Below are 21,913 nucleotides of genomic sequence, written 5' to 3' on the forward strand. Positions count from 1 at the left end.
AGTATCTGCAAAGCTCATAAAACACTTCATCTGAGTCAGTTTTATTTTACTCAGTTATCTGAATGCTTGCCATTTGACTTAAATCAACCAAAGCAGATAAATTCAGCCAAATAAAAATTTAGACAGTGCCCTCAGTTCAAGCCACTAACAAGCATATAAAAATCCAATCCTTATACATATTGTATAGGCTGAAATAGCTTTGATAATTCAAGCCAAATTGTTCCAGTTCAAGGAATACTTAAGGCTAAAATCTGGCCCAATCATGCAAGTCTTAACTCATTTCTTTGCATTTCGTCACTAAAAATGTTTGATCATAGACTGACCTCACTATTAAACAGTTCAACAACAGCAGGTAAAAAGACCAAAATGTACAGAGCAAGAACTGTATTTCAGAAACACAGTATTTATTTCCTTGTAAGAAAAAGTACATGGATTTAGTTTTCCAACCACTAGACTGTGTTAGTCTACTGAGCAAAGTAATAAGTAACATGCATTACTGAATTAAGCTCTACCTGTATTGTAGGAGAAGAAGGTATTGATTTTGCAAAATCACTGATAGAAGACATTTCCCTGCAGTGGTAATTGGTTTAGGTTTTTAGCCTCAGTTACTCAGGAAGAAGTAGGAGACAAAATATACCCTTGAAATAACTGTTCAAATAAAAATTTTATGTACTGCAAGCACCCTAGACCATAAAAGAACAAAAATGGAAAAATTCCAGCACAGCTTTACAGAAAAGTGAATGTAAAATGCTATTTTTATTGATACAGTCATCTACATACAGGAGGGGATTTGGTGTAGCAGGCAAGATCACGCTCTTCAAGGTCTGACTTCACTAGAGTTTCACTGAAGTTAATCAATGGACCACAAATGGTAGTGCTGTGGAACATACCTGGCATGTGGGACAAGGGGCTTCACTTAGCCTGAGCAGGACAACCCCTGCACTAGTCCCCTCACACATGCTTCAGAGTACATGGAAACAAGGTGGTTGGAATTTTATTTAACGCCATTACTCTCTGCATCAGAAGACTTGCACTAACAAGGCTACCTTTGGCATTTTCAGAGCAAGGAGTGCCATAAACTAAAAGTCTACAAAGAGACGATATAATTTCTTTTCACAACTTCAGTTCTGTTGCTGGGAATGCAGAAGAATGATTAGCCACAAACCTGTGCAACCATCTCAAAGGTTTCTACATTCCCTGAGTCTTTTGCCAGAAGTCTGGAGATAGAAGATCAGAATTCTGGTGACCAGAATGTAGTAGTTCAGAAGAGAAATCCCCCTAAAAATAATTACAATTAAAATTGAATACTATTTTATGTTGCTAACCTCTCCACAGGTCATTAAGCAAAAGACCATCACACATTATCCAAGACCCCAGAAAACTGACGTTCAGAGTCAAGCTTGTCTTAAAGAGCTCCTTCTGTTACTTACTTATGCTATTCTACATGGAGACAATGGTATTTTACTTCAGGGTATTACATCAATTGCTCAAAGGCCTCTTCGACAGACTGTGCCACTTGTCATGTAAAGCATTTTCTGGGGGTGAAAAAAAGAAAGCAAACCAAATCCTCTTCATCAATGGCAGATATAAATAGCTAATAAGGAAAACAGTGAAGCAGAAATAACCGGAAACTGACAGTAAACTTTCTCATACCTTAAACCAAGGAAGAACAGATGGTAAAAGAGAATTGCTGACCTTCAAGACAAACAAAAGAGTTTACTCTCAGAAAACCTACAACTCTGCAGCATGGGATAGAAAATTTAACAATAACTCCTCATCAGAAAAAATCACGTAGATGTGAAGGCAAATTAATGGATCACAGTTTAATACAGATACAAGTAAATGTTTTACAGATTCACATCATTGGGTTTGAAGAGATACTTATAGATGAAAGCTCAACTAGCTCTTTACCAGAATATTGTATCACAGGTGAACTATTCAGATCTTTCATGATACAACTTCAGAATATTCCTGAGATTACCCCATTTGTAACAAAAATCAGATTACTCTAAAAGAATACAAATCCAACTACATTTGGTGCAATAGTTCAAAATCCTTTAATTTAGTGAACTGTTGGTCTGACTGGCAACAACCAGAGCCTTGATAACGGGCATTTCCATCACAGTGGAACATAACATTTTGTTGTATCACTGGCAAGTAACATTTAAGGTCAAAAAATACAGGTCTTAAATGAGACTAGATCAAGGACAGCAAGTTCCAAAACACTGGAACAAACTGAAGATCAATGTCCCTTGCTTCTAAAACACATGGTTCGCTACCATGCTTTTGAATACAAAGCATAGCATTTCTATCTTGAAAGATAAAAGACATATGCAATGTGGATCAAGGCAGTAATAATAATTGATGCATATGTACAACAAATTCTCTTTTGTGCTCCATGCCATTCAAGCTTATGAAGTATCACCAACTGCTTACCTGATAATTATATTTTTCAGCAGTGGTTTGTTTCACAGTTCTTCATTTTAACACAATGCTTGTTAGCCTGTACCGCAAAGTGCTCCACAGATATCCAACAACTGCTTTCAGACCACTGAATTACTACTTTTGAACTGACTTAGCAATAGAAAATGGACCCAAGATTCAGGATTAGCCCATAAATTCAAAACTTTACATATAATGACTTCAGACTGCAAAATTTCTATTTTAAAAAGCACTGTTGTTTGCAGTTAAGAGATGTCACCTGGGAATGCTTCAGATTCTTTTCAAATAAGCAAGCTGTCACCCTACATAGAAAGCAGTACCACTTCACACATCCCAAGTAGTAAACTACCAGAGCCAGATGCTGTTAGAACTGACACTTGCTGTCCTTATCTGTCCCGCATTTATTTATGTCCTTATGTTGCATTGCTTCTCATTTTGCCCAAGGCCAAGAGTTTGATTCTCTTAAATTGCAGACCATTTCTACCCTTCTGGAGAAGTGTCTGCCCTATGAAAAACACTTCTTTACCCTTCACAGCAGAAGTTTCATGAACAGAAGTATCAGAATGATGCACTTTGCATTAGCTTTGACACACTTGTAGTTTTGGTTATATCAGCATAATTTCTGGCTTAAAGCCTCATCAGTGATGGAAGTCAAAAACTTCAGTGATACAAAGCCAGAACTGCTTGTGAAATTAGGAAGTCAGGACCCTCCAAAAAACTTCCACTTCAAGCTTAATAGAGGGAAGGAACTACATTGAACAGCACCATTACACACTTAATACAGTTTATATTGACACTGACAGAAACTTAGCACCATTCCAACATAGAGTGTAAGAGTTCTTACATTTATGCTCTTGGTATGCATAACAAAACTACCTACAGTGAAAAATTGGGATGGAAGTAAAGGCTGACAAGAACTCAAACAGAAAAACTAATTTGATGAAACAGTCAGCTTCAGCAGCCTTTCTCGCCTCCAACCACTAATAAGTCTAAATATTCTGCCTTAAGTATTATATTTATAGTAAATGACTGGAAAAAACATCAGACTACAACACCAGAATAGAAGTGAGAAAAAAAATCTTCTTAGAAGATGTTCATTCTCTTCAATAAAAGAAATTATAGACAAGAGTATGGTATAAACTCTTATTTGTCAGCAAACGTGCTCAGAAGCTCAACAGAAAAACATCCGAAAACCAAAATGGAACAGTTACATGCAATAGCCATACTATGTACAGAAAAACACTGGAAAAAGGAACAAAATTTAACAGCTTCAAATGGTTTCAGAGTGAAGATCTGAACTGACTATTGCAAAATCAGCCAGAGGGAAAACAAGCATATTGTCACATTTAATGGGTCACAGTGGCTTAACTACAATTGGATATTTAGACCACAAATACTCCATCCAAGAATATCACTTTGGTTACAGTATTAACCTATTCATTCATGCAATTGTCAGTATTTCTTGATACAGCAGGCAAGCCTAACATTTTCAGGCAACAGAAAGAAAGAAGCAGTTTTCAACTCATACAGCATATTTATCTATACAAAAAAACCTGACTTCTACTTTGAATCTCGACCCGGGCTTGTAGCAAAGATGGCCCCAAAACCAGGCCTGCAGTAAACTGGCACCTGATTATCCAGGGCTAAGGAACTGGAAGCGGTAGTAGTGTAAGCAATGACCTGTTAGAAGTCACAAGATGAGCAACTTTTAGCTCACACCTTACCAATGCAGCTCAGGACATCTGTTGACTTTTGAGGGTAGAATCGAAATAAGTGTTGGCTACCTGATAACCAATTTAAGAAGTAAAATGTATCCACTAGTTAGGTACCTTATCTAAGACATGTTTAAGTTCACACATTACATTAAACACCATTACATCTGAACATCTACAAAAGTATAACAAGAACATCATGCAGTGATTAATTATTCTTACCGTAACATCAAAAACCCCAGATTCATTCATTTCAGTTAAATTGTGACCTACAAGCCTGTCACCAACAGGAACAAGGACCAGGTTCAAAGGCTGATCTCACCATCATGAACCAGCGTACTGTAATACATGAAATACCAACAGAGTAACTGTGTTTTTGTGTGCATGTGTGCACATATTCAGATGTGTAAATTAAGCAAGGACATTTTTATTTAAAATTAAAATAAAAACTGGTAAGCTAGGATAAGAAAAACCACCTATTTATGTAGTTAGAAACACAGCAAAAGTTACAACTGGCCTGAAGACAGCTAATACCGCAACAGGATTAATTATGTAGGTAAATACCGAAAAACTCCGCAAAGCTTAAAAAAAGACAGTGAAGATGAGACCTACACAATGCAGAGAATGGTATCTCATTAGATGGGTTTTCATTAAATTCCCTGAATTCACCTATTAGGGACCCAGTTTTAAATACAGATTGAAGTAAAAGAATTCATACAACTTGTTACGAGACTGACAAGGAAATGATACATGAAATAGAAAAAAGGAAATGTTTCCAAGAGAATCATCACTTGTTTAAAGAAATAAAAGCCCATTAGGTTACAGGCAGATTGTTGCCAAATTATGGATTCACATACACACGCTTAGGTAGAAGTCTCTTTCCTCAAAAACCTTTGCCAGGAAACAAAGAATTTTGAAATAGAAATTAGGCTCTGACCAAAACGCTGCCAACACAAGCAGTTAAGTTTGGATTAGTTTAAATACAACCACCAAAGCTTTACAAAACCTTATGTATGGGCTTTACGTGGCAAGGTTTTGGTAGAGGGGGGGGTTACAGGGGTGGCTTCTGTAAGAAGCTGCTGGAAGCTTCCCCTATGTCCAACAGAGCCAATACCAGCCAGCTCTAAGATGGACCCACCACCAGCCAAGGCCAAGCCAATCAGCGATAGTGGTAATGCCTCTGTGATAACATTTTTAAGAAGGAAAAAAGTTGCTGGGATGGACAGAAACGGCAGCCAGAGAGAGAGTGAGAACATGTAAAAGAAACAACCCTGCAGACACCAAGGTCAGTGAAGAAGGAGGGGGAGGAGATGCTCCAGGTGCCAGAGCAGAGATTCCCCTGCAGCCTGTGGTGAAGACCATGGTGAGGCAGGTTGTCTCCCTGCAGCCCATGGAGGTCCACGGTGGAGCAGATCTCCACCTGCAGCCCGTGGAGGACCGCACGCTGGAGCAGGTGGGTGCCCGAAAGAAGCTGTGACCCCATGGGAAGCCCGCACTGGAGCAAGCTCCTGGCAGCACCTGCAGATCTGTGGAGAGAGGAGCCCACGGAACAGGTTTTCTGGCAGGACTTGTGACCCCGTGGGGGACCCACGCTGGAGCAGTGTGCTCCTGAAGGACTGCACACCGTGGAAGGGACCCAGGCTGGAACAGTTTGTGAAGAACTGCAGCCCGTGGGAAGGACCCACATTGGAGAAGTTCGTGGAGGACTGTCTCCCGTGGGAGGGACCCCACGCTGGAGCAAGGGAAGAGTGTGATGAGTCCTGCCCCTGAGGATGATGAAGCGGCAGAAATAACATGTGATGAACTGACCGTAAACTCCATTCCCCATCCCCCTGCGCCCCTGAGGGGGTTGGTAAAGAATCCAGGAGTGAAGTTATACCTGGGAAGAAGGGAGGGGTGGAGGGAAGGTGTTCTGAGATTTGGTTTTATTTCTTATTACCCTGCTCTGGTTAATTTGTAATAAATTGAGTTAATTTTCCCAAGCTGAGTCTGTTTTGCCCATGACAGTAATTGGTGAGTGATCTCTCCTGTCCTTATCTCAACCCACAAACCCTTTGTTGTATTTTCTCTCCCCTGTCCAGCTGAGGAGGAGGAGTGATAAAACAGCTTTGGTGGGCACCTGGCGTCCAGCCAGGGTCAACCCACCACACCTTCCCTTAATTTTTCAAAGCAATATTTTAATATAATAATACTTGGTACTTAAGGTTAGTTGTCAGAACTCGAGACTCATATGACAGCAAGCATCCAGTAAGAGATACCATACTAAAGTTGGCTTTCATATAACCTACTCAAGAAGCTTTGCATCCATACAGTTAATAAAGAAAATAAAAACCCAAAGGCTCTTTAAAAGTTGTCCAGTAAGCACTACAATCCGAATTAACGTTGCAGTTGCAAACAATGAAAAATTGAGACTTGAACAGCAATAACTTTAAATACCAGCTTCAGTTCTGCCCATTAGAGTCTTTAAGCATCCTTCAGTACAAGTCTAAGCTATTACAGAGTGAAGAAAATGTTTAAAACAAGCTTAAAAATTAAGATTAAAATATTTTTTTTTATATTGAGTGATTAAAAAACACTACACTATGAGCAACTTGTGAGAGTATTTGAAGAGCTATGGTTTCTAGATAAGCTCAAATAGGTAGATTAACTGACTTTCTCCAACACTAAGTTGCAACAATAATACACTGAAAAAGTTTCTCTTCCTCCATCAGGTTTTAGACTTTGTGCAGGTTTCTTCCCCCAACGCTAGAAAAAGGCACAGGAAAACACCACAAAAGAGGCAAAAAGAACAAGCACACTGCAAACTGTATTTCATTGCATCACAAAAGAAAGGCGGGGGGGGGGGGGGGGGACGACCTGAAAAAAAACACCCATACAACCAACGAAGAAGTATGAGAGAAGATTTTCTAATTGAGGCCAAGTAGTCACATGAATCTATACTTCAAGCTCTCACATTAAAGTAACTCAGTGGAAAATTATGCATTGCAGGCCAGTAAACTCACTGTTAGTTTACTGACCTTTCACATCTTGAAGAGATACTCACTTCTTTTCCACAGAAAGATCTTCAGAGTTCTTCTGTTCTGCCTTCTCAAAAAACCTTTATCAACTTCTTTCCACAAAAAGGAGGGATACACTATTGGTGAGGCATTACTCCATCAATAGATTACTCCAGAGGAATGTGTCATCTCTAGGAATACCCCGGCTTCATTCTGAGTTCCACCAGTTTTCTACTACTTTCATTTCTAGCTCTGCCAATTCCCCTAAATTCAACATATTTTGCTTTGGCCTCCCCCATCAGGTACATGTAAGTATTAAGCTATCAATTTTAATACTCTGTAGACAGCATCGCTGGAACACACATCCACAGAACCAGTACATGAAAAGCAGTAAATTATTTTTTTAAGGTTACAAAAGTCTTGAAAGGAACTTTTCTTATTTCTGTACTTCACTGAAACCTCATAATCTTGTCAACAGAATACCTGCAATTTAATTTTTTTATTATTATTTTTTTAAATCTAGTTTCCTAAGGGAGCCACATCTGCTACAAACCAGTTGAACCCAGACTAATACTATTCTTTAACGAAAGAGTACCCTGGGAACTGAAGGACTGCTATCTAATCTGGCCCTAGCCCACTGGCACAGCAGTACTGGACAGACAGCCACCATGTCAGTAGCTCAAAATGGGCTGCAGCCAAGGTCGTAGCATGAAACACGGGACAGTTTTCAAAGGATGAGAGAATTAGGGGAATTGAGGTATTCTGAAGAAGTGAAGTTACAGGGGAAAAGGAGACAGGACATATCAATAAATAAAAAAGGTTTTGCTAGTTCTTTCCCATGATATGCTTTTTTTTTCTAAGATATGTATGCCAGCATACATCCCTGACTGTATACACAAGGAAAAGTTCCATAACCAACAATGCAACAATACAGCCCAGGGAAGCTAACAACTGACTGGAAAGGTCAAAATTCACTTTTTTATTTTTCCCCCTCAAGTAGGTTTAAAAGAAAGCATGTTTTAATTTAAGCTATATTTGTATGGTAGTAGACCCTAGAGACATCTAAAATAATGGCAAAATTAGGCAACAAATACTCAGCAATGGTACTTCACTGATCCTATGAAGCCAAGGATGAAGGTCACACCAAAGGCCAAACACATACTCAAGATACTGTGGTAGTAGGGACACTACAGAAGGCTTAATTAAAAGGATTTCAAATCACAGCAGGTCAACAAGAACTGGCAACATCCCCAAATGGTTTCTATTCAATTGTACTGCCCATCCACAGGTTATTTTTCACTTAATTATTCTTCCCATCCTGCCATATGCTTAATGATTTTGTTCATGGCTTTAAAACCGGGGGAGGAGGATATCAGACTAGCAAAGAACAAGTAGCTGTGAGCAGCTGAGGCTCTTGGGTACCACTGGTTGGGTTGATGAATGAACTGCCCCAGAAAGTGAACAAATGAAAGGAGTAATTCTAATCAGAACATGATCCATCACCAGAAGATACCAGTATTAAAGCAGACCAAGTTTTCTCCAGTGAACAATAAGAGTGTTTTAAAATCAGAGTGTGCTTTTTCTATAACACAACTTGAAACTTGCAAAATACAGCCCTTTCCTTTGCGACCGTGCCAAAAAGCCATGTTTAAACCAAAACATTTGAGGTGCATAGAATTACAAATGAAACACTGTGACAATACTGCATGAGTTTTTCCTTTAAGTTGTAATCTACAGGTGATCTACAAGGCTAAAGCGACAATCAGAAAACAAACCAGACAATTTACTATAGGTGAGGTTTCAAAACAGCTTTCAGAGTCAAAGCTACCAAACAGTTGTTCAAGAAACAGGAACTGTCCTCTGCAAAGTCACTTGACTCTTAAGTGTTCTGCACTTTGCAAATCAGATGATTTAAAAAAAAAAAAAAAAAAAGTAAAATAAAATTTAAGAGTCTAACCTCTAAGGCGGCTCATGAAGCCTGAACACCTTAAAGTATACAGCTCTAAGAAAAGCCACCCCAAATAATTGTTCTTAGGTACATAAAGTCTGTAAGAGAAAAGAATTTCTTTTAAATTATGACTTTGCATCTACTCAGGTGTTGGTTCGAATCACGTTACCAGCATAATTTCAATGCAACAACAACAAAAGCAGGATTTCCTGATTCAGTGTTTAGAAAAAGGACACATTAAAAAGCAACTCTTTGTTCCACACGTCATTAGAATAAAACAAAAACACAGGCCCACTACTTAAGTGTAATTATATTAATAAACAGACATAACTACAATTTCACAATTTGTGAGCTACTAACCATAGTAGTATTACTTTTGGAAGTTTTCTTTTCTTAAGCATCTGACTTAAGCATGTACTTTCCTCCAAAAAAACCTATACAGCAGAAAAATACAGAGAATACACTTTGTATTTCAAACAGACCAAATATTTATGTTGGGTTCTCAAGTGTTTCAACATCTTATACTTGAAGAGATTACACAAGATTATGAAGGAAGCAGCCTACCTAGGCAAACTTGGCATTTTTTCTACTGGTGAGCTTTAATATTTCAGAGGTAGAATTAGTTGGTTTAAATCACTATTTAAATGTCATCTTTTGAAAGCATCAAGAATACAGCTCAGTTTAATGCATGTTTCTGCCTACTTTATGTCTTACCCTCAGAGGAAATGCTTGGTTTTGTAGAATAAAAACTAACAAGTCATTTCAGAAATAGCATGATTTAAACTACTGATTAGCCTTTTAGAATATGACTAATATGAAATTCATTGTCTCATGAAGATTTTAAAGACAAATCACTTGCCAATGACAACTGATCAATAAGGAAAACAAAGGGCTATCTCAGCCTTCAGTTTTGGAAGAAAAGTTTAGAAACACTACCAAAAAAACCATTACAACTTAGAGAAAATGTAAACACAGTTAGTGAGATATAAACATTGAAATGTTTATTATGGCTAAATGTTATAGAGTAACCCCAGTTCCCATTAAGATTAAATTTTCAATTATTCTTAAAACATTAAATATAAAAGGATACTTTAACATCAACTTTTTATATTTATATGCATGTAGTTCATAAACACTTCACCCTTTAGTTACATTTAATGTAAACACCAGAACACCTGGAAATTAGAAACTTATAGAAAAGACTTCACTAGCATTATAGGCCTCAAATAAAGTAATTTTACTGAGTCCTGACTCAAAGAGCAAGTTACAGGACAGAGCACTGCCCACATGGCTGAAATGAAGCCACCCAAAGCAATGCCCCCAACCAGCTTAGATCAGCTCAGATAAGGAGCACCTATGTCCTGAACCTGCTCCAGAAACCATGCTCTAGGCTATTCAACAAAAGCCCTCCCTCCAACTCCACTGGCACAACAGAGGCGCAGGAAACCACCACACACTGCTATGGGCAGCCCCATCATCTCCAGGGCAATGATAGTAACTCAGCAGCCTGAGGAATACATTCATCATGCCTTATGCACAAGAAAGGTTCTATAAATCTGATCTATCTCCCTGCAAAAATTCCTACTGGAAACAATGTCAGATCTGTTGGATGCTGTACTTACTACTTCCTCTGTGACAAATATCTTACACAGTTAAACTGAAAACTGATTTGTTTCTACAACAGTCAGTACGGCTGTATGACCGTATGGGCAAGTCCCCCCCAAAACACTGATCTGGTGACTTTTTGTACTACATATTTCAAGACAAAGAAGCCAGATACCACACCATGTGCATCTACTAAGTTTAACTGATAATTCCAGTTATATATTAACTGATATGTATTTTATATATATATTTATAATATATACTATATATAATAATTAAATTATATATTATAGATATTAACTGATAATAAATGGACAGCTGAAAAGTAGTTTCTGTACAAATGCATTAGCCGCAATATCAAGCCTCACAGACACCTGAAAATTGCTGGACACATGGATTGCAGATCCCAAACACCATTTGTTTTCTTCCTTGTACCTGTTTAGCAACCACAAGCATTGTTTTTCTCATTTTTCATTTCAGAACAAACAGGTAACTCACTGACACTGAAGTACCTATAAATAAAGCATAGCCAGCAGGCTAGTAATTGTGCAATCTACAGCAGAAGGCAGCCATGCACACACAATTCTTGGTAGTAGAAAGAGCGAGAGAGTATTTTACATTATCTCCAAGAGATGATATATACAGTATTCTTGTTCAGCCAGCAATGACCATATACAGATGAGCACTACATTCTAAAACTTTTAAGTTTTAGTAAGTAGATTATAGATAATTCCATCTACTATTACAGAACTGTACCATAATGTCAGCTAAAGACCTCAAACCAAGTCAGAGTACAGTATCTCAAAGGATGAACGCAGCGATAAATAATTACAATTCCAAGAATCTAAGTGCACATTACATTACAAAGTTTACCAACGAAAGTGATCAGTAATACCTAAACTACTTCATCTTCATATTTAAAACAGACATTTTTCCCAGGCATACTATTACCAAGCACGTCACTTTGAAACACAATCATTTCTCCCCCCTGACCCTCCCCAGATGTTGGCAGTACTAAAACATCAGCCATCATTTTATTTAAACACTCACTTTCAAGTATCTGATTTCTATACTTGGGGGTTGGAAGGAGAGAATTAGATGCATTTTTAATTTAGAAAACTACTGCCAATTCCCCCAGTAAACTTCCAGACAATGGTACAATGGCAAATTAATTAAGTCTTAGCATTAAATACTAAAATATTAGATGTAAAACTAGTAACAAAATTTTCTGATCAACATCTAATTTTCAATCTAATTTTGGACCAACTTTCTTCTTGACAGTCACAATTTTCTACAATTCTTGTAACTGCAATTGCACTAGACTGTACTACAGGCAAACGTAAGAACACCAGGGTAATTTTATGCACTTTCTCCAGGTCTAATACATCACTACACCTACTACTCATGCTTTAAGTGACTTGTTTTTTGCAAGAATGAAACTTGGAAGTACAAATTATACCCCATTCTGGAATAATACTTTATGAAGACAGTTTCCTCCCTTCCTCCTCCCTTTTTCCCATAGATGGCAGAAAACCAAATTTTACTTAAGACTAAACAGTCTTGTACCAAATAATTCATTATGTACTTGGATGCTACATTACAAAGGAACCTGTAATCAAGCTCCAAAAGAAAAAAGCAACCCTCAAATTTTAAAATTCTAACTCACTTTGTAATCAAAAGATTATAAGTGATCTACAATGAGTTTTCACCAATTTGACCTTGATTTCTAACTCTGTCAATAGTACTATTATGTTACATGCTACATGTACATAACAACTGCACAAGATATTCACTGTATTGATGACAAAACATCAAAGCTTTATCAAGCTAGCCAAATTACAAAAGATAAAGGTAGACATCAACAAAGAGACAGCTGGCTATTATAAAATACATTTGTTATTATTATTTTTAATGATTAGCATGTCAAAACTGGGTCACATATCCAGTATATACGTACCAGTTACATACAAATATACCCAACCTTAATAATGGTCTACCATCATACAAGTACTCAAAAGAGGGAGAAAAAAGGAAATCTGATGTCCTAGCAGAACAGATGACAATTTAGGTCATCACTGAAGCCTGAATGAACCTTTCTGCATGGCATTATTCATCCATACTAATTAGAATTTCCCATTCTCTCTAGTCTATAGGGAACACATTGTTTACATTTGGTTTCCTTTGCAACCATACAAACTAGAAAGATTTGTTTAAATTAAAGCTTTGATTTTATAGCACAGTTTTGTGGCCACAGAAATGCAGGATATACAGGATCCTGCTGCCTGGTTATGCGCAAGGAAAGATTTCAACTTTACTTTTGGATCCCAGTTTGCCATGTTGCACGCAACTGTAAAAGCAGTTCGATTTTTTAATTCAAACGAAAATCCAAGTTCAAATTACTTCTGTCACACGTGCAAGTCACATTTTAAACTAGATCCACACCAAACTTTTTTCTTAGACTGTATGAACTATACAGTTCTCATTCTTTATTCTCCTCATCTACTTGCATATCAGACAACATGTTCTTTTTAAACACTCTAGATTTAACAGTCTAGAAGTGGAAGATCTGTATTTTCTCATGAGGTCATGCAAAACATATTTACATCATCATCATCATAGATTTTAAGAACTACGTCAATATACTTCTAATGAATATACTTCACCATCAACAACAAAGAAAGAAACTTACCTACTACCATGAGTGTGAATTCAAATCCTCTCTTCACAGACTTCCGGTAAACTTGATTTGGAAGATTTGCAAACCCCACATATCCTTCAAGGTTCTTCTGTTGCTAAGGCAAGAGATATTTAGGGAAGAAAAAAAAAAGTTAAAAGAAAAGCTTGTAACTTCTTACTTTGCTTGTCTTTTTTTTTTAGTCACTTACACGTTCACTTCATTTTCACATTTTGAGAAAGGTGCTATCTATCCAACTTCTCAACAACCTAAGCTGTCTACATCAAAGACAGTCCAATGAACTGCAACAATAAATAAGAAAAATTGATTTGTTTTTGACTGGATAGCCAAAAGACTGGCACAGAAAGTTAGCTATGCTAACGGTATTTTGAGCAAGTACAATTACCACATTATGACTGCGCAAGCACCAGAGCGTACAAGCACAAACAGATTAAAATAAAATCAACTTTGTTCCAATGCCCATTTGAAATGCAGGCAAGTAGTATGAGTGTAGCTTTCCTATACTACCGAGAGTCATGGTGGTATTCCCCCAATATGATTGGGACTAACTTGACGCCCTCTACTTCTGAGTCACACAACTGGAGGCCTTCATGTTAAATCTAGATCTACACTAACGCAGCATGCATTGCAACACACCCTCCATTAAGGCAAAACTTCAGTTGCCTTATACTGTGAAGAACTTATTCAAAATATTGCCTGCTATGAAAAGAGAGGAGAATTATGGATGTTAGCCATTACTTCTCACCACATTAATGAAAATGTTGAAGATGCTTAAAATGCTTCTCCCTCACTGTACTAGACCTGGCAATCCTCAGAGACCAGCCATGCTACTTTTAAACTGCTCTTCCAGTAGAATCCGAGAAATGTGTTTGGTATCACAGCAGGTCTGAGGATTGTCTTGTGAGACAAGACAGTGTAGTTCCTTTACAGGGAATCTGAAAATACTTTCAGAGACAACTGTCTATTTAAAGCAACACAAGGTACTATTTCTCATGGAGCATTCTCATGATTTCAGCCTTTAGGTTTTACATCCATCCAAAGTTGAGAGGATGTGATTTGATACTACCTCAATTTCACAGCTTGAGAGTTATGTACCTCCACAGAGCTGCAGCGCTGTCTACAAGTTTACATTCCCCTCCCTAAGATTATCTTCAAGAGGCTAGAGGAATTCTAAAAAGTAATTAAAACAAAATATAACCTGTTCTACTACAGGCACTATTGCCTCAGAACTTCTGTATATGGGATAGAGTACGGTTAATTTAAGTTTGGTATGTGGTTGACTTGTGCTTATTTGTAAATTTTTTCTAAAATTGACAGAATAAACTTATTACAGTAATAACTCCTAGAGTTTAATTTTTTTTTTTTAATTAAAGCAAACCTTCCTTGTAAAACACTATCCCTTTTCCCTTTTAAAGCACTGAATGCCAGAAGAACTAACTTCTTTGCAATCCAACAGCACTGATCAATGAATTGACCCTCTGCTTTAAGTCACATAACTGATTTCTCCATGTGGCAAACAAACGATTATTCTCAAGCAATGCTACACCACTGCAAAGACATATTATACTGGTGCTATCACCATATTTAAGTAAGTCTGAAAAGTCCAAACTTAGCAGGACTACTTTGAAAAAGATTTAATACTACTGCAAATTAGTATCACCTCTCATTTAGTGAGAATACACTGCATCAATTCTCCTTCAAGTTTAAAAAAGGCAGAATCTTTGAACTCATTAACTCATACAGAATAAGAGAGGAACATCTAATGATAGCCAGCTAAAGCTAGGTGTTACAGTTTCAAGTTCAAATACACACAATGCAACAAATGTTATTACTTCTCTAAATGTAGGAATGTTTGCCTTGTGTCATCAAGAACTTTTTTTAAGATGCTTTTTGTTTCAATTCAGCCTTTGATGCAGCAAGAGTCTCATCTGAAAGTTTTCAAAATACTAGAAAAAAATCAGCCAGGAATTTAAAAATCCAAAGACTGTTTTACTTTTCCAATCTATTACTGCAACTACATGTGAGGAATACAATCTATCACAATCTAAAACCCCAAACAGGAGCCAATGCTTCAGAGATATTATATGACATGCAGGTGTCTTTAATATTAATATCTTTAATATTAAGACATTAAAGAGCTCTTTAACAGTGCAGGTCCTTAATAACTATGAAGGATATGCAACTGCTATTCATGCTACCAGACGTAAAATATGTCATCACAGTCAGACACTCCTTATAGTTCTACTTTTCAACCACCTGTATCTTTTAATGCCTAGATACCTTTTAATGTATGCCATGCTTACCAGAAACAGCTCACCCCCTCATTAAATCTAGGTAATACTTCTTTTGCTTAAAAGAATGGGTTTGCATGTAATGCTTATTTTAAATTATTTTTATTTCTCTTCCCCTTCATATATAGCTCCACATTTAGCATAGTTTTACTACTAAGAATTTTAAGAACACTGAGTATGAAATGCTAAACAGGAACAGATGGCAACTTCCAGGTTGTTTGCTCTGTTAAGTGGGTCTATAGCATTTACACCCATTTAGATAATGAAATATAAGTGTTACTAACCAGAAGGATGTATGAAATGTTACACTTGGCATTAATGCTGTATTTAATGTGAGCATTTATACTCCATAGGAAAGAGCCTTTTAAAAAAATGAAGTCGGATGCCAGGTTCAGTTTTCTGGTATACCAATATCAATTAAAATTGAAGCTTTCAACATACTGATTTTTAAATGGTTGCATTTGTTCATAACTTGCTACTTCTAAACACACTGAAACAAACTAGGAATTGAGTTTCTTAAATTCCTGCAACAGCTTTTAAAAGAAGTTACTACTTTTTTTGTTGAAGCATTGACTTTCACTGTATTATCATTGTGCCAGGTGAGATCTCATGTTTCTAATACTTAAAATAGCTTCCCCTTAACTTTTATCCCTTCCTCATTTTCAACCAGCTGCTACCCAAGCTCAGTTTCAGCTTACCTACTAAAACCCTAATGCTTCCTCTATTTCCACAATAGCTGTAATATGTCTGTATCAAAGTAATACTTACAGCTACTTTGTAAACAACACATTTCCATCATTTCCAGTGTTGAAGGTATCAATAGGATACATCGAGGAGCAGTCCAGTAAACCGATGAATTTGAACCATTGCAGCAACGGGTCCAAACAAGTGCAGCAACAATCCAGAAACAGGGGCAGTGTGAGGAGAGAAGGAAAAGGAAAGAAAAAGTTACTTACATTTGACCAAAGTCCCCCACAATACTTTCCATCTAGTATGCTTAGCATACAGTGTTTTATGTAATCTTAGTTTGTTTTATATAACAGCTTCATTTCATGATAATACACTACATGACCTGCACGCCATTTAAGGATCAATATAGGCAGTTATTCAACAGTTGTTTTTACTCTAGTATTCAGTGTGCTTTTTGTTTACCAGATGCTATCTGAACCTGTAATAGGTTCAAGGGTATTTATTTTCTTCAGAGGTGTTCACCAGAACATGTAATCTCATTTCCCCACACTACTGCAAAATATTTTTATTTTAGAGTGGAAAGGTACTAAGAGCACAGCTATCATCATCATAAACGCATCTCAGGATTTTGCATTTCTATGTCACTTTATACATTCAGGGAACAGTGTCAATTCACTTCATTTGCAATACTGAGCACTGGAGCACTGCTGCAAATTTGGGCATAACTGACATGGTTAACAGCAAAAAAAAAACCAGAACAAATTACAGGGCGCAAGTCAAGTGTCTGTTCAGCATCACCTAACTGTGGATGACAAGAGACCTATGCTAGTTCACCAACATGGCACTTAAAATATTTTAACTACAAACCCATATCACAAAGACCCTTTAAATTTCTGGTTTTCACTAAACATCTTCCCATATTTGAGTATTTCAAGACACCCACACAAAAAAGAAGAGAAAAAAAATATCTCAGTACCACGTTCTAGGCCAGCAGTCTAGCTTGTGTACTTTAAAAGCATTTGATTGATTTGTCTTCCATGCACTTGTACACTTTTCTTAGCATCACGTAAACAGAGCATCCACAAAAGCCCCTGTAGCAAGGACTCCCTCTGATTACCTGTACATTGTTAAAGGGAGGACTTAGTAATTTCAAAATCCCCACCTGTTGGCTTAACTGCTGCACAGTACTACCTATGTTGGAAAACAGCCTTAATAATCTAGCATAATTCATTGAGAAGCAACCATTTCGTGCCTCTGATTGTGTCTGCTGCTCTTCCATATCACTCTTCTAGTTCCGTACTCTTCTGGAGAGGCCAGGGTGAGAGCTACATAGAGTATCCAAGAGGCAAAACAGTCACAGATCCACAGTCTGATCATATGGTATCTCTTATTCTCTGACCCTTTCTTACTGATTCCCAACACGCAATTTTCTTTTTTGACTACTTCCAAGTACTGAGCTGACAATACTGTGAACTGTACACAGGCCCAAGACCTTGTTCCTGAGCTTTAACAGATGTTCACAGCTTACCACTGAGCATACAGCACGAAAGCAGTCTGCGTGTGTATCACTTTACATTCACCTACACTGCATTTCAGCTATCATTTTATATCAAGTCTTCTAACATTTTTAAGTCTCTGTAGTTGTTCATCATCTCTGCTCTAAGTTAGCACAAACAAAGGCAAGCCATACATACAATTATAAGTTTGGCCTTAGCTGACTTCTGATGCATCCACTCTGTGCACTCAATGTTACTTTAGTGTATGTCTCCCCCAAGCAAAATGTCAAAGCCCACATAAACCAGCTGCAGAGCTGGTGGTTTTAGATCCATCATCTGAACTGATGGATTAAGAGCAAGCAGCAAGCTGCTGTAACTATGCAAATGAGCAAAAAGAGAGAAAGGAGGCACCATCAGTGGCTTTCCAAGGAGTTTTAAGGAAGAACACTGACAAAATATCCTCCTTTCCTTGTTTTCCATCAAGTCTGTCTATCATCTTTGTTATTGCCCAATCACCAGAATTTATATCTCTCCTTTATTCCGTGCTGACTGTGTCCTGGAATGATAAATCTAAAGTCATTCTTCAGGTACTACCATGTGGGCCAAAAGATGACAGTCTCTGACATAATAAGGTTCATTGCCTGACAAAAGAGCATACCTTATCCCTCTGATCAAGAGGGGATGCAAGTCCGAGGTGAGCTAAAGCCATTTTTTACCTTTACTACATGGAACTTGAGAGCTCAGCTCACACTCTACACAGCAAAATACAGCTGCTGTGCACTAGTAGTAACCAGCAGCCTGTTACATGATGGTATGAAAACTCTTCAAGGATTTATGACCTAGCCAAACTAGCAGCAAATATTAACTAAGACAGCAGGAGAGGAAAAAAAGACAAAACAGAAAAGCAGTTTGACATGGGGGGAGTCACTGTCCTTTCCAATCAAAGATGGCTTTGGAGCTTCTCAAAGTTATTCGAAGAGAAAGAAACACAATCCTTTTTTTCTCTAGTGACCTTCTATGAACCATTATTTCAAAAAGCTTCCAGAAGCATCACAGAAAACCCAAGAACTGTTGAAATCTGACCACAACTATAAGCAATATAAAACAGTCTTAGAAAGGGTACAGATACCCATTGCATTAGGCATGCGATAGCAATGTTACTTGTCATTGACCATGAAAATAAAAGGCAATCATTTTTAACTTATTTCACACATTTGGAACAGGGAGCACATTCTGAACATGGTATTTTTTCTACAATTTACATTTGCAATGGAGTCAATTGGTTCTTCTAAGATATCTACACATAGGGCAAGTTTCCTTTAAACACAGTTTACTTTGAAAAGATGTCAGAGCCACCAAAACATAAGAATTTGCACCTGCTCTAACGCTGATTTCAATAAAGCTAAAACCATCTTCAGAACTTTTAGCTAATTTCTGCAAAGTCTTTAGCCACAGTATTTCTATTCCATTTCCAACCACCATGCTATGAGTAAGATCAGTTTAGTAATTTCTAGTTCTACATAGAAAGACTAGTCTATAAAACACTGTGTACTTACATTTCTTCCAACATACCTGATGTGGTAACTTTTTATTTTCTTCTTTCTAACAGTGCTAGTTGTTTAAAGTCTCCACACCAGTATCTAGAAGCCTCCAAAACCTGCAAGAAGGCCTAGGGATTCACCTTAACAACATCTTCAAAATCCCTAAAAGCTTTCTAAAGTTTAACAAAGTCTGCATTTTTTTCCAACTGTCAATATGGAGGCAATACATAAAATATATAGCTAATACATATCCCTATCTTGTCCTGCCACATCCCAGAGGCAGAGACCAACTGCATATGTCTTGCAAATGACAGTTTTTATTACTGCTTCTTGAAATCGGAGCTTTAGGTAGCAGTGTTTAGTATAGTAATGCTTCTACAAGCCCTGAGCACTTGTTAATGTAATAGATGGTACCTTAACTTAGAGGTTTTTTCTCCAAAAACACTAAGATATAGGCAATCCATATTAAAAAAAACTCACCTGAATTTAAAAAGTATGGAAATAACAATATAAAAGGGGGAAACTCATCAACTCTAGCTGTAAAGTTAAACTTATGCTGAACATCTATGAACGTTTTTGTCCTTTCACTATCAAAAGTAAAGTGAAAACATCTGTTGGGTCAGTAGCGTCTGCTGTAATCTGCATGGTAGAAGTCTAGTACTGATGGAAAGGAAATCAGCACTTTTACTCCCTCTAACAGGCATCAACTGCAGACAGCAGAAACCTATGAAAAGCCTTCTTTTATAATAAGACAACTTGGCTTCCAAGTGTGAACCTAGGTCTTGCCTACACCTTTCGATGCATAAGCACAATTATTTCTCTCAGTCTCTAGGAGCAAGCTGATTAAGTCGATAATCAGTAACTTCAGTCACTGATCCAGTGAATGCACTTTCAATTCAACTGTTCCTCAAAATCTCACTGGGCACAGTGAGTATAAGTGAAGAGTGAGCTTTAGACTATCTCTTTTTCTGTGCCAGACACTATCACCTGGTTTATTAAAAGATAGTGCTGAAACACATGTGAGGTCTAAGAGCAAAAGGGTTCTACAAGAAGGATTCTGCACTGTAAAGATCAGAAAGAGCAGACAGCATGGTCCATCCGTTGAGCTACAGGCAGCATGTCCAGAAGGAAAGCAGAAAACTCTGAAGAAAAACAAAGGGGAGGTAGCAGGCACACAAGTAAACCTTAACTTGCCTGTTAAGACATTTGCCAGCCTTCAGAGGCAGCATACAGCATACAAGGGCATGCCTGACCAAACTGTGCACAGACTGCAGCAGCTGTAGCAAACAGTTAGTGCTGCAGTTCTTACAGCAGCCAAGGAAGTGCAAGAAAGCAGACAACTACAGGAAAATGAACTAGGAAAATGAACTCAATTAACTATTTAGAAAAACAAAACTAATTATAGATTGATGAGGGCAGGAAAGAAAGGGCAGGGGGTGGAGGGAGGGAGTTATCAAACTACAAATACAGGCCTGTATAACTAAAATATACAATATTAAAAGTTCTACCCATGTTGACTCCACAAAACATTCAGGCCAGCCACACATATTGACAGTTTCTACATAACAGTTCATCCTTCACTAGAATTAGCTAGACAACTAATTCCTTGAAGAGAAAGTAAACCTTATTCATGCATTTTAAAGACAATTTCAAAGTACAAGAATACAGTTTTAAAGCTTCTTGTTCTTTTTGTACATTTTCCCCTTTATTCTGGCTTTAAAAGCAGCCTTGGTCTGCCTGCAGAAAGCAGTGCACACACCACCATCACATAGCAACTTGCACCAAACTGAAATGACCAACTCAAAATCAAATTTGACAGTAAAGTGACTGATTACCTTCCACTCCATAGAGTAGGGGTCAAAATAACTACAGCAAGAAATGGCACAGGACAGAAGAAAGCTTACAGAAAGAGGTCACCAAAACAGCAGCTGGGGAACTAGTGTCAGGAACAGCAGCAGATCAAGCATCAACCACACATCACTTGGTGTGTCTATCACCACTTTTAACCTTCCTTCCTAACTCCTCCTCCTCAGTTTTGCTATCATTGAATGTTTATTCCAATACAAGTACTGAACCAAGGGTTGAAGATGAAAGATGCAAAGGAAAAATATTTTGAAAAAAGCAAGATTCCTGGATACAAAACCTCCAAGGGAAAGAAAAAAAAAGAAAAGCCAAACAAAATAAAAAAGTATCTGTACTCCATATTTAACATGTCTTTTGTCTGTCTAGTTTGTGGAAGTTTCCCAAAGAGATGTAAAGAAAAGATTTAAGAAGAATTAAAAGAAGAAGAAAAAAAAACCTCGTTGGAACTTTCAGGCAGTTTTCTCTCGCACTACTTTTTTTAAGCCATTTTTAAGGAAACAAATTCTCTACAAAGTAGGTTAGTGCCTCAACCTGGAGACCATTTCAAGAGTCTTACTTAGCACTGAAAACATAGTAGAAAGAAGCAACAAAGCATAGTAAGTGTTAAGACGCATTAAAGTATCATGCTGTAATG

At 37.5% G+C, this 21,913-nt stretch overlaps 1 protein-coding gene across 3 annotated transcripts in view; it reads right to left on the reverse strand.

Annotated features, from left to right (window-relative positions):
* The window catches only part of SEPTIN7 (septin 7), an 82,024-nt gene that overhangs the window by 50,267 nt on the left and 9,844 nt on the right, over window positions 1-21,913 (reverse strand). For all 3 annotated transcript variants that reach the window (XM_075056907.1, XM_075056915.1, XM_075056899.1), the window contains one exon: window positions 13,393-13,495. In XM_075056907.1, the coding sequence (XP_074913008.1) occupies window positions 13,393-13,402 (10 nt within the window). In that variant the 5' untranslated portion in view covers window positions 13,403-13,495. Of the gene's footprint in view, window positions 1-13,392; window positions 13,496-21,913 lie in introns of those variants that run through there.

The sequence above is a fragment of the Buteo buteo genome, chromosome 2 (assembly GCF_964188355.1).
Source record: "Buteo buteo chromosome 2, bButBut1.hap1.1, whole genome shotgun sequence".
Lineage (NCBI taxonomy): Eukaryota > Metazoa > Chordata > Aves > Accipitriformes > Accipitridae > Buteo > Buteo buteo.